This window comes from Cydia amplana, chromosome 17 (genome assembly GCF_948474715.1).
Source record: "Cydia amplana chromosome 17, ilCydAmpl1.1, whole genome shotgun sequence".
Classification (NCBI taxonomy): domain Eukaryota; kingdom Metazoa; phylum Arthropoda; class Insecta; order Lepidoptera; family Tortricidae; genus Cydia; species Cydia amplana.
The window spans coordinates 8,693,950-8,711,156 of record NC_086085.1 but is presented as its reverse complement, the minus strand read 5'-3'; the positions used below and the strand labels follow the sequence as shown (position 1 = coordinate 8,711,156).

Below are 17,207 nucleotides of genomic sequence, written 5' to 3'. Positions count from 1 at the left end.
CGATGCCGCGTTGTACCCTTGCCTTCGTTGCGATATGTTTGGTAAGTCAGGAGACTTAAAAAATGAGCCATGATTTTGGGACATATTAACAAATATTTTTTGAATATATATTAATTTTAGCGGACTTTAATAATTTACCAGTTAAATTAGATGTAAATACCTTTTTAGTTAATCGTTAATATGATATATTAGTAGCAGTAAAACACTTTATTGTACAAAAAGACACATAAAACATGAAAAAACACACATCCTTCGTATATGGTAGAATATATTTTTCACACTTATAAGTAAAAACCAAAACCGATACGCGATTGGGATACGCTCTTTTTGTATGGGATAGAAAAAAATTCTCCTGGGTCACCAAGAAAAATCGACATATTAAAATAATTCAGTTCGTTTTTAAGTTCTAGTCAGATTGACTTTTTGGTTATTTGAGATAAATTACAATAACGCTTAGATTTGAAAAACATGATTTTCTATTTTGTTGCGATCGACCCGGGTAATAAAAATACGGCGAATTTGAACTTTTGTTTGTTGTCGTTGTAAAATGTATTAAAAAATAATGTAGGCACCCCTGACAATTGAAATTCAAAATTATCCAGAAAAAGCGGCCAAGTGCGAGTCGGACTCGCCCATGAAGGGTTCCGTATTTAGGGGATTTATGACGTATTAAAAAAAAACTACTTACTAGATCTTGTTCAAACCAATTTTCGGTGGAAGTTTGCATGGTAATGTACATCATATATTTTTTTTTAGTTTTATCATTCTCTTATTTTAGAAGTTACAGGGGGGGGACACACACATTTTACCACTTTGGAAGTGTCTCTTGAGTTTCAGTTGTTCTAAGTATGGGAAACCCCCAAAAAAAAATTTTTTTTTCTATTTTTGTGTGAAAATATAATGCGGTTCACAGAATACATTTACTTACCAAGTTTCAACAGTATAGTTCTTATAGTTTCGGAAAAAAGTGACTGTGACATACGGACGGACAGACGGACAGACAGACAGACAGACATGACGAATCTATACGGGGTCCGTTTTTTGCCATTTGGCTACGGAACCCTAAAAATGAGTGTTTCAAAAAGGCACCCTGTATTCCTTACATACCTAAATAATCTCTTATTCAATAAAACATATAATTACTAAACACTGTGATTTATTTCAAATAAATGCAAATCGATCGGATAAAAGATAGTAATACCTACCTATACAACAAATCAACAATGAATACGAGTACAGTCAGCTGCAATAATATGTTACACACCGAAGGCCGTTTTGCGGTAGATCATGTTAGATCTTATTTGTAGAGCCATAAGAGCGTGTCACATATTTTTGCGGCCGTCGAAGAGTAACATATTATTGCAGGTGACTGTACCTATGAAAAATTCGAGGGTTAAAAAGCATTTCAACCAAAGCATTTATAATAATAACGACCATGGACGCCTGCAACCCCAGGGTTATTGTAACCCCATAACAATAAGGTTGAAATTTGCATTTAGTGACCGCAAAGTCAGGTGAGCGTAATCAAGTAAATCTGTTTTCATCATATTTTATCAAAAATAATCTCTTTTCTGTTCTTGTGCTATTTTCTTATTATCAATACTCTTAACTTATATGCTATATACGCTGCTGCTTCTATGATGTTAACATCTTCCAAAACAACAATAAATATGCAGGTTTATGAATTAATTATTTTATTGTTTGCTATTATGAACAAGTAACAACGCCATCTGTTTCAATTTTTTCCGAATTTAAGTTTCTGGCCGACCGCAGCGACCACGTATAATGGTAGTTAACTTCTGTAACGTTAGATGGTGCTAAAAGGTCACACAAACTTCACGTGCGGCGCGAAGCGTTTCCATGTGTGCGTGTTAGCGGGGAGGGAAGAACTAGCGGGCGTGGTTTACGAAGCGCCAGACGCGGCTGCAGTAGGCCCTTAAGTTTGTCTTCTCCGAGACCACGGGGACAACGCCGTCCTCGAAACGTTGGAGGTATCTTAAAACTTAGATACGCGATTAAGTCCCATTGTACAATTTAAGAGGCAACAGGAGTGGTAATTTCTCCATACAAACGTACTCGACTGTTTCCTCCGTGGGTTTTGAAGCTATAGCAATGATTTTTTCAACACAGATTAATATTGTCAATATCTGTGTCGGACCGTTTTGCCTTTTTTATATTTTTGTTTTTTAGGCGCTAGAGCCCTTCAAAAATGGCCAAAATGGCCTAATTGACTATGCCGCAATGAGAGGCGTGGTATTAAAAACTGATATCAATTAGCCAAAAAAACAAAACGGTCCGACACAGATAATTTCATAATCATTTAGATTTCCAAATTTGGTTACGATTGGTTAAGTTTTGGAGGAGGAAAAAATCGAGTACAAAACCTCGATTTTTGAGATTTTTACGCCTTGTCCTTATCGCACTAGTTTTAGGAGCCGCTTCCGTTAGCGAGACGGGTATATTTACCTGAAATATTTAAATCTCAGCTCCTGTTTCGTCTTAATATTGTGTAAAAATCGTGATATTTTAAATCAGTGTGATCAACGCCACTCAGCAGTGAACTGTGAAATGTCCCATACAAAAAGTTTAGCGAACGGTCCTGAGTATACTAAGTATCTAAACAATCCGCTATTATATCATGAATGATTGTATAAATCTGTTCTAGGTACTCACTTGTAGTCGAGCCTCTTGAGTGTGAGCTCTGAGCAGTTGAGCTGCCCCAGGCCCATGAGCAGGCCGGCCACCGGGCCCGCGGACAGGTCCACGCGCTTGCCGACGTAGTCTAACCGGATCGGGACCTCGGGTGAAAACACTACCCTCCTGTAGGAAGAGATCTGGATTGTATGTACTCACTTGTAGTCTAGCCTCTTGAGTGTGAGCTCCGAGCAGTTGAGCTGCCCCAGGCCCATGAGCAGGCCGGCCACCGGGCCCGCGGACAGGTCCACGCGCTTGCCGACGTAGTCTAACCGGATCGGGACCTCGGGTGAAAACACTACCCTCCTGTAGGAAGAAATCTGGATTGTAGGTACTCACTTGTAGTCTAGCCTCTTGAGTGTGAGCTCCGAGCAGTTGAGTTGCCCCAGGCCCATGAGCAGGCCGGCCACCGGGCCCGCGGACAGGTCCACGCGCTTGCCGACGTAGTCTAACCGGATCGGGACCTCGGGTGAAAACACTACCCTCCTGTAGGAAGAGATCTGGATTCTAGGTGCTTACTTGTAGTCTAGCCTCTTGAGTGTGAGCTCCGAGCAGTTGAGCTGCCCCAGGCCCATGAGCAGGCCGGCCACCGGGCCCGCGGACAGGTCCACGCGCTTGCCGACGTAGTCTAACCGGATCGGGACCTCGGGTGAAAACACTACCCTCCTGTAGGAAGAGATCTGGATTGTATGTACTCACTTGTAGTCTAGCCTCTTGAGTGTGAGCTCCGAGCAGTTGAGCTGCCCCAGGCCCATGAGCAGGCCGGCCACCGGGCCCGCGGACAGGTCCACGCGCTTGCCGACGTAGTCTAACCGGATCGGGACCTCGGGTGAAAACACTACCCTCCTGTAGGAAGAGATCTGGATTGTATGTACTCACTTGTAGTCTAGCCTCTTGAGTGTGAGCTCCGAGCAGTTGAGCTGCCCCAGGCCCATGAGCAGGCCGGCCACCGGGCCCGCGGACAGGTCCACGCGCTTGCCGACGTAGTCTAACCGGATCGGGACCTCGGGTGAAAACACTACCCTCCTGTAGGAAGAAAGACAGATCAATTAATTTTTGTTACTCGTTCCTATAGTTACGTTTTGGAAGTCAACCTTTAAAACGATGGTTTCGTCGAATCTAAATTGAACATGGACTTTTTTGTAGTTATTAACCTGTTCGATTATTGGCAACGTGCGAAGTCGGTGGAGGGGGAAGTGGCGCTGATCGTCACAAACACAGGTAATCTTATGGAATGTCCGACATTAGTACTAGCGGCAGCTGCTTGAACTAATTTTACTCCATAAGATTTAACGTAGAAAGTCCGAGAAAATGAGGGCAGCACCAGTCGTGCACATAGCGCATAGGCTATCTAGTAAACTTATACATATTTGCACCGTACGCGCTAGAACATCTATAAAAAAAAAAGCAAACCGTTCACAAACAGGCGCATGTGCAGGCTCCGCTTTTGGACGAAAGTAATAAACATTCGTGAATAGATTTCCTCATATTTGACTCTTTTTTTTAGGGTTCCGTACCTCAAAAGGAAAAAACGGAACCCTTATAGGATCACTCGTGCGTCTGTCTGTCCGACTATTCCCCCTCTCTCCTTTATCTCCGAAACTATTGGGTCTAAAATTTCGAAAAAATATACCTACATAAATTAGTTCTTTGCCTATAGATGACAGGAAAACTTATTAGAAATGTGCAGTCAAGCGTGAGTCGGACTTAATATACGGAACCCTTGGACGAGTGTCCGACTCGCACTTGGCCGGTTTTGTGCTCCAGCATTTTCCGAGATAAATATTTTATTACATTTAGAATGATATAGATATCAGTCAGACATTATGTCCTAAAACATACCTGAAGTAAATCGGCGAGTCGTCAACCGGCTCCAGGTCGACCGCCACTTTGGTGGTGGGCTTCTCCTGGCTAATGCCCAGTCGGTTGAAGTCCTCCTCCAGTTGTATGAGGTTCTCGGACACCAGGCGCTCGGCCTCGTAGGGCTCCATCAGAGGTTCGTCGTCTCGGAGCACTGGAAATACAACCTTGTACTAGAAACATACCTGAAGTAAATCGGCGAGTCGTTAACCGGCTCCAGGTCGACCGCCACTTTGGTGGTAGGCTTCTCCTGGCTAATGCCCAGTCGGTTGAAGTCCTCCTCCAGTTGTATGAGGTTCTCGGACACCAGGCGCTCGGCTTCGTAGGGCTCCATCAGAGGTTCGTCGTCTCGAAGCACTGGAAATACAACCTTGTACTAAAAACATACCTGAAATAAATCGGCGAGTCGTCAACCGGCTCCAGGTCGACCGCCACTTTGGTGGTGGGCTTCTCCTGGCTAATGCCCAGTCGGTTGAAGTCCTCCTCCAGTTGTACGAGGTTCTCGGACACCAGGCGCTCGGCCTCGTAGGGCTCTATCAGAGGTTCGTCGTCTCGGAGCACTGGAAATACAACCTTGTAATAAAAACATACCTGAAATAAATCGGCGAGTCATCAACCGGCTCCAGGTCGACCGCCACTTTGGTGGTGGGCTTCTCCTGGCTAATGCCCAGTCGGTTGAAGTCCTCCTCCAGTTGTATGAGGTTCTCGGACACCAGCCGCTCGGCCTCGTAGGGCTCCATCAGAGGTTCGTCGTCTCGGATCACTGGAAATACAACCTTGTTTAGTAAAACGTATGGTACAATTCGTATCGCTCGTAAGAATGAATCCTAGTTCGAGTAAGACGCGCACCGAAATGAACTCTAGTTTTATAGCCATAACGTATAAAATAGTACCAGTCTCGTTGAGGCTCAAAGCATCAGCATCTCCTAGCGAAGTCGGTGTTGGTGGCGGGTCCTTCAAGTGGCTGGCTATGCTCATGACCGGAGGCCGGTGCGTTGGTGTGGTTTGTCGTGAGCTACTCGAGTCTGTTGACAGCCCGCTTATGCTCTTTGTGTCTTCGTCTGTAGACAAAAAAATGTGATATAGTTTGGTTGTGAATCTAACGACACATCGTTTATATTTAGTTTAGACCAATAGTTATATCGGCTGAATAGATCATTTCTATTTTAATATGTTATTTATAATCATAATTTGTATCATAAGAATCGTCGAAGCAAAAGTTTTCAATTGAATTTTTATATTTAGAGCATTCTATTCAATTCAGTATTCATTTATTTAATTTTGCGGTTCTGTTCTGTACTTCTACAAATTGCAGGAAACCAATATTTACTAATAGGTATTAAAAGAGTACCTACAACCAAAAACATGCAGCAAACTGACCAAACTGTGCACTTTTATGAGAATAAAGTACTGCAAGGGTCTCTATTGTTTCCCAAATAGTTTTAAGCCATAATGTATTGTTTGCCCGCATTTTCGTTATTCATAATTCATTTGGTTCAGAATCGCGTCACTTTTCAGGATTGCCATAAAATAAACCTAACCTAACTTAACCTATCTATAGGATAACCTAACGAAAATCCTGAAATATTAAAGGTTTCAGTTTTATGACTAATGATAATAATATGACAAACAATACATTACGACTTAAAACTTTATGGGAAACAACGGGACCCCGTACTTGCAAGGATCCCCCCTAATTTCGAATTTTCCATTTACCATTGTTCTCGTCCGTGCCAAGTTTGGAGAAGAACCCGACGAGGAAAGCCAGCGTGTCCTGATCCAGGTTGAATCGTAGCGGCAGTAGTGAGACTTTGAGGCAGCACTCGTGTGCGGAGAGCGCGGGGTCCGGTCGCATGTGCACGGCCTTTATTACCAACTGGAAATTAATGGGGTAGTTAGTCATCCGTCTGTTGAGTTCAAGGAAAAACTGACATAGCGTGTACCACAGCCGTAGTCTGTAAGTCTAATCCAGACTATACAAAAAAAAGTTTTTCATTTTTTTTATTATAAATAAAATAAATGATTGTATACAAAAGTGTACAATTATTTATTTTTTCTACTCCCGTACTTTTATTTGTCATTTAAAGGGTCGCGCACACACCTTTAAAACCCTACCTTATAGTTGTCATAACCAGTCTTTAGTCTATTCCCCAAAAAATAATTTGTGCATACACGCAGTATCTTTTTGGCGATTTTACGATACTTCGTGTAATGACCACATAAAAAATATTGAATGAAATACAGTGTTGCCAACCTTATTTTAAATGTCATCTCTGACAAATAAGTGAACCATAGACATGTTTGTTTTTAAATTTCATTCATTCATTCATTCTTTTCCCGCCCGTACCCTCCATTTTTGCTACTTCTTGAATTAAAAATATTTGCTAAACTTACAATTTTATTTCAAAGTAAGTTCTTGGTCGTAGAAAAATTATTGTATGCAACGTTGTTTAACTGAGTCAAAAAATACTCGTGGCGTCTTTATTAACAATTTTCGGCTTCGCCTCAAATTGTTACTCACGCCACTCGCCTTTTTTGACCCCTCTTAAACAACGGTTGCATAAAATACTATTATTTACGAGCCCATAGTGTCCCCTTCCTGCTGGGCAAAGGCCTCCCTCTTTTTATTTTCCTTATCCATATCTTGTGAAGTCTCCCACCGTATTTGTCAAAGGCGCCAAGCTCGTACCGTTATCTACGACGAGGTCTACCGCGATTCCTTGTAATTTGCGATTTTATAATGAGAGCATAAAACGGATAAAACCACCTCGACAATTTACCGATTAGAACCGGCTGGGGATAAAATAGGTATGAAAGCTATGGCATTATGAAGTCTCACGTACTTTAGTCTTCAGTTTGCTGCGTATGCTCGGCACTCAGTACATGTCTGTTTTGTTAGATATTTTATTTATAAAAATAAGGGAAAGACGGCCAGCCTTCTGGGCACCCTACCCGTTGTCGGCGATTTAGGCCAAATTTTTTACCTGTAGCATAAGTAAGTTATATAATGTATGTGTTTGTTGTATGTAGTGTAGTAGGTTTAGTAAGTTTTATTATATAATTCAAGACTAGCGTTGGCCAAAAATCATTGGGACTGGCAATAGTTGCATTGCAGCTAGAGTTACAATTTCAAGAAGACAATGTGGTAGCAATTTGTAAAAAATATGTCCAGAAAAATAAACAAAAAATAACAACGGTTTGCACTCCGGGAGTGCCGGACGAAGTGAAAACTCAATGACATTGTAACAGTTTTTCGATCAGGTCACGTGTCCGTTTTATGAATCTTACGGTCACGTGACCTGTCGCGAGTTTAACATTTTTTCCCCATCACAAAAAGTGCACAGCGCCACTAAAGAAGTTTTCACTTCAAAAAATTGTTTTAGAGCCACCATCCTAAGCTGTACATCAGACATCTTTGTAAATATTAAGTTATCGAGTGACTCACCATATGAGCGTTGCTTCGTTCGGGCTCGTCCTTGAGCTTGTACTGGCTGAGCAGTTTGTTGATGTCGCTGCACAACAGGCGGTCGAGCACCTCGATCTTGCTGACGGCGAGCGTCTGCCGGGACGCGTGTGTGCCGCTGCTGGGGTATGTCTCGTGTTGGAATTTAACCTAAAACAAAATTTAATGTTGAAATGTGTGATGTTTGTGATCATGCTCATAGATTAGTATATGTTATAGTTATTTACACGCCTACACTGCAGCATAAATGTAACTAAGCTAAACGTACTAGTGCTCGACAATCTAATGCCCTGCCCTAGTAGCACGGTCGCATTTTTATCGTTTATCACCATGCCTGTCACGTTCTAACAAGTATGTAAGTGCGAAAGTGACGGGCATAGTGATAGTCGATAAAAATTGAACCGTGCTGAGTCCGCTGATAATAGATGGCACTTTGCTGTCACCTCTACTGACATGTGCTGACATGTGCTGGGACCGCGTCGAAAACCAGTACGTTTACCTTATTAAAACTAAATTGTATTTTTAGCATTTAACTGGTGTATACAGGCTGGCCCATTTATATCGGTCAGTATGGAAAAGTCTGAAACTATAAGACATACCAAGATCTGTTCTTAGGAATCATGTCATCGATTTTAATAACAAGAAGAATTGCATTCATACATAAAAAAAAAACTATACTCAGCTCGGGAATCGAACCCGGACGTTTTGAAAAATAAAACGAAAACTATTTATATTTAGATATCGATTGTGTAGGTCTTAAGCAGTACATATTTTACTATGAAACATGATGTCTAAAATGAATAAAATGCATTGTTTTCGTATTCTTTAATTTATTTTAGTAAGTGACCGAAATTACCACCGCCTTGTTATTATTTTGAATACAGGTTTTTTTTTTTAATGTATGATTGCAGTTTTTCTTGTCATTAAAATCGATGACATGGTTCCTAAGAACAGACGTTCGTATGTCTTATAGTTTCAGACTTTCCCATACTGACCGATCTAAATGGGCCACCCTGTATAGCTCCAAGATTTCTCCAAGATTTAAAGAAGAAAGTAATAACGTCTGGCCAACTATTTCCTTTCGCTAACAAGAGACGGCCATGTTCATGGCCAGACTATGCAACACCTACCTTAGTGAGACACAGTTTGACACAAGTATGGTGGTCCCTATGTCTTCCGCCCCTCGACTTGAGTTCTTTCCGCTTCGGGTGTGGGTTCATGCGCGGTAGGACCCGCTCCGAACCGGACGACCAGCTGACTCCTTGGCGGTAAGCGGCCGTGATTGCACGCCCGGCCTCGTATGGTTCGTAGTCCTTACTGCGTCTGTTGAGAAAGAAACGCTGACTGTAATCTGATGTATAGTATTGTTTTTTTAACACGAATCCGGTGTATTATATGAAAAATTAAGTTAGGACACGTAACAAACCAACAATTACCTAATACTTGAGGCTACACCTAAATTTATACTAGTTTCTGACTGAACAATAATATTGAAAAAAAAAAAAAAAAACTGCATACCCGCGGTATTAAGCGTATAATCATTAAAATAAGGTACAAAACCAAATATACAGGGCGTTTCCTGTAACAGGAGCAATAAATTAAACTGTAGGCTGTACTCCTCAAACTGACCAACATTTGTTCAGCAACTTTTGAAAATATTAACTCATGTTTTGAATTTTATTACACTTTAAAGTTTATTATAAGACGCAATGTATTGCAAATTTTGTTATGTTTAAAGCGTGACAAGCAACGTCAAACACACTGATGTCAGCGTACATTGAAGGCAATATTTATTTTGTATGAAAAAGAGTCTAAAGGAACCATAATTTTTAAAAGTTGCTGATCAAATGTTGGTCAGTTTGAGGAGTACAGCCTTTAGTTTAATTTTTTGCTCCTGTTACAGGAAGCATCCTGTATAATAATGTATGTCAATCACAACTGGTACACAATAATAAACTATTAGCTTACTTAGAAGGCGTTGGTGAGGCCTGTTTGGTGTCGTCAATGGTGACCGTCTTTTTGGAGGGCGGCGGGTCGCCGGTAGATTTGAAGTCGCTCCCGCCGAACATGTTCCACGTAACACTCATCTCGCATAGCGTATATCTGTTAACAATTGCATTTTTTTGTTTATATGGGGCATTATCTATGAAAAGGGATTATTGTCGATGGCGCTTACGCCGCACAGAGTCGCGCGGCATTGCATTTATATCGGCGCATCGTTAATAATGGCGTAAGCGCCATCGACAATAAGGTCCCTTTTCATAGATAACGTCGCATATTAAGTATATTTACCGCCGTAGAAAAATCGCTTCTATTGTAATAAGTTCAACAATTAATAAAATAAAAAAGGCTTTTATTCTATTTATTGAACATACACACGAGTCCAGGGCGTATCCAGTTGACGATCGGCTCTTCGAGGATGTTTTCCTCGCAGTAGGGCTGAGATTTTGTGCAATATTAGTCTTTATCCATATTGCAATAGGTTCCAGAATTGGCTAACCTCAGAACTGGTAGCGGGAAGCTCTTCGGTGCCTTGAGCACGTCGCTACGCGCCGCGGGTACAGTGAAGTGGTTCTCGAACAAATACACGAGTCCAGGGCCTATCCAGTTGACGATCGGCTCTTCGAGGATGTTTTCCTCGCAGTAGGGCTGAGCTTTCGTGCAATATTAATCTTTATCCATATTTCAATAGGTTCTAGAATTGACATACCTCAGAACTGGTAGCGGGAAGCTCTTCGGTGCCTTGAGCACGTCGCTACGCGCCGCGGGTACAGTGAAGTGGAACATGTACACGGGCCCGGGGCCTATCCAGTTGACGATCGGCTCTTCGATGATGTTTTCCTCGCAGTAGGGCTGAGATTTCATGCAATATTAGTCTTTATCCTTATTGCAATAGGTTCCAGAATTGGCTAACCTCAGAACTGGTAGCGGGAAGCTCTTCGGTGCCTTGAGCACGTCGCTACGCGCCGCGGGTACAGTGAAGTGGTTCTCGAACATGTACACGGGCCCGGGGCCTATCCAGTTGACGATCGGCCCTTCGAGGATGTTTTCCTCGCAGTAGGGCTGAGCTTTCGTGGAATATTAGTCTTTATCCATATTGCAATAGGTTCCAAAATTGACTAACCTCAGAACTGGTAGCGGGAAGCTCTTCGGTGCCTTGAGCACGTCGCTACGGGCCGCGGGTACAGTGAAGTGGTTCTCGAACATGTACACGGGCCCGGGGCCTATCCAGTTGACGATCGGCTCTTCGATGATGTTTTCCTCGCAGTATGGCAGAGATTTCGTGGAATATTAGTCTTTATCCATATTGCAATAGGTTCCAAAATTGACTAACCTCAGAACTGGTAGCGGGAAGCTCTTCAGTGCCTTGAGCACGTCGTTACGCGCCGCGGGCACAGTGAAGTGGTTCTCGAACATGTACACGGGCCTGGTGTCTATCCAGTTGACGATCGGCTCTTCGATGATGTTTTCCTTGCAGTAGGGCTGAGATTTCATGCAATATTAGTCTTTATCCTTATTGCAATAGGTTCCAGAATTGGCTAACCTCAAAACTGGTAGCGGGAAGCTCTTTGGAGCCTTGAGCACGTCGCTACGCGCCGCGGGTACAGTGAAGTGGTTCTCGAACATGTACACGGGCCCGGGGCCTATCCAGTTGACGACCGGCTCGTCGAGATCATTGTCCTCGCAGTACGGCTGAGATTCGATGATGCAGTATTCGTCGTCGGTGTTGCTGCCGTCGCCGCCGGATTTGACCTAAAGAACAAATTATTGCAAATTTATAAGCATTTCTTATTGTTTCGTTTGTTTATTTTCGTTAGAGCCACTTTCACCATTCCACTAACCCTGGGTTAACCGGTTAAACCTGGAGTTACCATGGTTACCAGTACAATTTGACACTGGGTTAACGGTTTAACCGCTTAACCCCGGGTTAGTGTGATGGTGCAAGTGACCCTTAAAGTATTACAGACCACTATGCTGTGTAGCTGACATCATAGATAATTAAATCACTAGCTAACATGGTCAGTCGTCTTGAAAAAAAAATTATAGTCAATAATGCAACGAAATTGTATAAACATAGCCCAAAGACGTCAACTGACGCGCGCGGCTACAGCCCAATAACAACCTTCGTGCATTCCGACAAGGTTCACGATGGCGCGCCGCACAGGATAGGCAAAACACTTTATTACAAAGGAACCCATATCCTTCCAAAATGGCGTTGAGTATTTCACTACATAGTATAAAACAAAGTCGCTTCCCGCTGTCTGCCTGTATGTATCCTTAGATCTTTAAAACTAACAACGGATTTTGATGCGGTTAGATAGATAGAGTGATTCAAGAGGAATGTTTATGTATGATTTGTTAACCCGTGCAAAGCCGGGGCGGGTCGCTAGTTCATGAATAAAGAAAGGACTAAGCGAAGCCCATACCTTTTTCCGTTTAGGTTTCTTTGGCGTAGTCTTAGGCGTGGAAGTCGGGTCGCCCAGATCCTTAGCCACTTGCACCATAGTTGGTTTTGCTTCGAACGCCTCATCCACTGGTCGGAAGTCCTCGGAGTCGAGAGACTTGGGCTCGCATTCTTCAAGTAGGTCCAGGGGCCGTTTGGAGTTGGACTCGTCGGGGAAGAAAAATATCTCGACACCTTCTTTTTCGGTCGAACTGTGGAGGTCGTCGTCATCGACTGTAACAATGCTTTGGTTAGTTGAGAAAAGTGGTTCGCCCTAGTAATCCCAATTAATAAATATTACAGGGCATTATATATTACAAAAATTGACGAAGTACCACAGTAAGCTCAATAAGGCTTGTAAGCAATGTTTTATGTATGTTTACAAAGAGCCCGCAGTCAAGAGTGTTTCTGTCTGAGAAACAATAAATCATTTACTCAAGACCCAGTGCTTTTAGGCTAGATTCACACGGCGTTAATTTTTCCCGTATACCGTATACGGCGTCCATGCGGGAAAGCCGTCTAGCCGTGTGAACGATTTTGGATGTTGCCATACAAATGTTGCTGTCACTACGGTATACGGGAAAAAATTACGCCGTGTGAACCTAGCCTTACTGTTATTAGTGCAAGTTCAGTACTTACGCGTATCGTTGGGACTTTCTTTCATCGCCTCTGCCATCATGTCGTTGACCTGTTGTATTTCGCTGGGCGAGAGTTCACGTATTTCTTCTATTGGTCTGTCTTCTAGTCCTTAAACAAAATGGTTACGGTGAAACAAACAGTTTTGGTAAAATTCACGACAAACCGATAAATGATAATTACTGTTCAAACAGACATATTGTAGTTCTAGAAGGTGTATAAAACAATAATAATGTTTCCCGTCAAACACTCATTTTCTCCTATGGAAAATTAGTCATACAGTTACAAACAAACCCCTTTAGGTGTCTCGGTTGATCAGATTTGACACGCCAAAAACCAATCGGCTATCTAATGAGATAACTGAGTCCCAACAAGTGTATAGGGTGACCAAATTGTTTGATTCTCAAAAACTCTAGCAGCAGGTACACCATGTAAACACTCACCGACTAGAGGCTCGGGCTGGTCGGAGCATATGCTGGTGTGGCGCGAGGAGCGGTCGAAGGGAGGCTGCGAGTCGCCGTCGGACGCCGCGTACGTCAGCAGCCGGCACAGCGCCGAGGCCGAGTCCCAGCAGGTGTATAGGGTGACCATGTTGTTCGATGCACAATAACCCTTTAAGTTGGAACTCAGAGCGGGGGTCGAGCAGCGGGCACAGTGTAAACACTCACCGACTAGAGGCTCGGGCTGGTCGGAGCATATGCTGGTGTGCCGCGAGGAGCGGTCGAAGGGAGGCTGCGAGTCGCCGCCAGACGCAGCGTACGTCAGCAGCCGGCACAGCGCTGAGGCCGAGTCCCAGCAGGTGTATAGGGTGACCATGTTGTTCGATGCACAGTAACCCTTAAGGTTGGAACTCAGAGCGAAGGTCGAGCGGCAGGCACACCATGAGACTCACCGACTAGAGGCTCGGGCTGGTCGGAGCATATGCTGGTGTGGCGCGAGGAGCGGTCGAAGGGCGGCTGCGAGTCGCCGTCGGACGCCGCGTACGTCAGCAGCCGGCACAGCGCCGAAGCAGAGTCCCAGCAGGTGTATAGGGTGACCATGTTGTTCGATGCGCTGAGGTCTACTTGAGGTTGTTCTTTGGACTGCAAAACATTTTTTGGTAAAGTATGACGTAAACAATGTTTAATGTATGTTAAGGCATTTTATTGGAGCTGAAATAATATTTTGGCACGGATAATATTACAGAAAAGTAAGTAAAAGTAAGTCTAATGCTCAACAACATACGACATTCCGGTCGGTGCTACATCTATTGTCAAGTAGCAGTACTGATAATTCCGTTACTCGAGGCTAGACGTCGACACTGAAAATAATAGTCTTTTTTGTACCAAAACTGATGTATCAAGTGAGCACTCTTCACTATATTTCTCTATGATAAAGAAAGAAAGAAAATACATTTATTTATGACAAAAACTTGTTGACACATATACAATGTATATGTAATGATAATGGATAGTACAGGTTTTGCTATATAATTTAATTTGAATTCGCCATGATGACTAGTTAGCAATTAGTCATCATCTTGTGGTTTATGAGAATTAAAGTATAGGAATAACATGCATTTGGTTACTGACCAAAAAGACCTGTCCGCCCTCGAAATACCTAACTGGCGTGAAGTGGCGCTCTCTTTCCAAGATAGTTTTTGGGTCACTGAGCCAGTGATGTATGTATATATGTTATTAAATTATACAACGGGACTTAATCGCGTATCCAAGTTTTAAGATTTACCTCCGACGTTTCAAGGACGGCGTTGTCCCCGTGGTCTCGGAGAAGACTAGAAATCGTGAAAGTTTAAATCAGTGTTATGTATATATGGTTACTGTACTTACACTGTTGACTTTATCCTCCATCCTCAACGACAGCTCAAACAGCCCAACATCCACCACACAAACGTAATCCTTATGCACATCAGGTAACTTGTCGTCATCTTGCGGTATATGAGTATTAGGTTTGACGTTCAAATGGGACAGGAATAGGGTGCATTCTTGAGCGAGGAAGCGTAGACTAGATGTGTTCGTCTCTTGGATTATGTTGCTTGAGACGCTGAAGTTGCCGAGGGTCACAACGGTGCGGATTGGTAGGTAGAGGGGTCTGAAAATTAAAGTTTTAAGCGTTAATTCAAAGATCATTACTCTATTTTTATTTGTGTCGCTTAACTTCAAACTCGGGTAAATCCATTCGACCCTCTCAGCAAATATCTACCCTATTACCTTTTCTTAATACCAAAATTGCATAATCTGACACATGAGTTTGATGTTAAGCGACCCATTCGGGGTTGATAAAATACGGCAACTGTTGGGAAAAGGTCGCAGCGGCGCTGAGATAAGTCTTTCTCAGTCCTGCCAGGTGTGTCTCACTCCGCGATTTCGTCGCTTTGCTACAGGTAGCTAAAAGTACATCCGTTCGGCCCCAATTTTGGGGAAAGCCATAAGCCGCACGTGGCGCTGTCGCCACCTAGCGGCCGTATCTGTGCTGATCGTAACAGACGCGTTTTGTTAGAGAGTGAGTCTTCTGTACTTAGTACTATTATTTATTCTGTGGTCCAGCATTAAAATCCTCGCATTTATGTAGATATATAGCGCGACTTATGTATGAATTAACGAATCAGCTCTGTTGTCTAATACTGATAATAGTTCCGTTTTTATCATGGAATATATTGATAAAGGATTAGTCGTGGGCAAGACAAGATAGTATTCGTCTTTTTCTGTGAACTGGTGACGAAATGGATATTTACGAATGATAACGGGTTTTCAAATTCAAAATGTTGACCTGTAGTCGACTGCGCAGTCGGATATGTGCACGTGCAGCTCGGAAAGCACGGTGGCGGGCGTGTACCCGGGCACGGGGTAGTCCAACACGTCCAGCACGTCCATCAGTTGGGACAGCCACGCGATGCCCTTGTCGCCGCGGTGACGTAATGTCGCTTGTTCTAAGCCCAGGGCTATGCAGATCGTCTAAAGCAAGTAAAAAGGCACCATTGAATTTCCACGTTTATTAACGACGACGCGACGGAGCAACATGCTTTTGTATCATTTAATAATAAAATATTTACTGTGTGTTATAATTTGTCGCCTAGCCAAGTACAATTCAAAGAAATTCTCAAGGAATATTCTCATTTTGATTCAATAAGCCTTAATGACTGTATAATCACACAGTCTATGAAATATGAAGCGCCCTACATACACAGTTCGATATTTTATGAAAAATATAGCAATAGGTACATTTTTACGTAATATCAATTGATATTCACCAGTCGCTTTTCGGTGAAGGAAAACATCGTGAGACCGGACTAATCGCAACAAGGCCTAGTTTACCCTCTGGGTTGGAAGGTCAGATGGTAGTCGCTTTCGTAAAAAATAGTGCCTACGCCAATTCTTGGGATTAGTTGCAAAGCGGACCCCAGGCTCCCATGAGCCGTGGCAAAAATGCCGGGACAACGCGCGGAAGATGATAGCAATACATTTTTACTTTGTCTGCCATTTCACATACAAATCTGAAAACTTCAACTTCAACTTCAACTTCAACATTTATTCAGCAAATAGGCCACAAGGGCACTTTTACACGTCAACATTGAATTTACATAAAAGCAAAATAATAATAATTATACATCAACAATTATTAAATACAACTACAACTACCAAATCAAACTAACGTAATACAATTACTTAGAGATGTATAAGGTCTCTTAATGTCGAATTACATAAAAAAACTATAATAATAATATTAAAATAAAAACAAAACAGATACATGGAAAAAAAATCTAAACTTATTTAGAGGTGTAAATGTCTCTAAGTGTCAGAACTAAAAAATAACATAGTTTATCAAATTATCCTTAGAGATGTATAGGGTCTCCAAGAGTCACAATCCTGTATGATTAACACATTACGAGAAAAAAAAAAAAACATACGAGAACCGAATGAGGCGTCTCACTGCAATTAAATTAAAAAATAAAGTTACTAAATATATTCGTGTTAGCTTAAACAGACCCGTCTCCACAAACAGCACCCGTTCACGAGTACGACGCGTATCTCAGCCATCGCCTCCCTCAACCTTCATTCGGGAAAGTGGCGACCCGATCAACGACGCCACCGTAAGCAAAGACTTTTAAGCGAG

At 42.6% G+C, this 17,207-nt stretch overlaps 1 protein-coding gene across 1 annotated transcript in view; it reads right to left on the bottom strand.

Annotated features, from left to right (window-relative positions):
• Positions 1–17,207, bottom strand: part of LOC134655988 (autophagy-related protein 2 homolog A) — a 43,101-nt gene that overhangs the window by 8,712 nt on the left and 17,182 nt on the right. The window contains exons 21-33 of the mRNA XM_063511503.1: positions 15,864–16,048; positions 14,924–15,185; positions 13,990–14,179; positions 13,101–13,208; positions 12,445–12,695; positions 11,562–11,770; positions 9,986–10,120; positions 9,148–9,340; positions 8,000–8,167; positions 6,271–6,430; positions 5,448–5,615; positions 4,537–4,708; positions 3,574–3,720 (exon numbers count right to left, since the gene is read on the bottom strand). Of these exons, the coding sequence (XP_063367573.1) occupies positions 3,574–3,720; positions 4,537–4,708; positions 5,448–5,615; positions 6,271–6,430; positions 8,000–8,167; positions 9,148–9,340; positions 9,986–10,120; positions 11,562–11,770; positions 12,445–12,695; positions 13,101–13,208; positions 13,990–14,179; positions 14,924–15,185; positions 15,864–16,048 (2,348 nt within the window). The remainder of the gene's footprint in view (positions 1–3,573; positions 3,721–4,536; positions 4,709–5,447; positions 5,616–6,270; positions 6,431–7,999; positions 8,168–9,147; positions 9,341–9,985; positions 10,121–11,561; positions 11,771–12,444; positions 12,696–13,100; positions 13,209–13,989; positions 14,180–14,923; positions 15,186–15,863; positions 16,049–17,207) is intronic.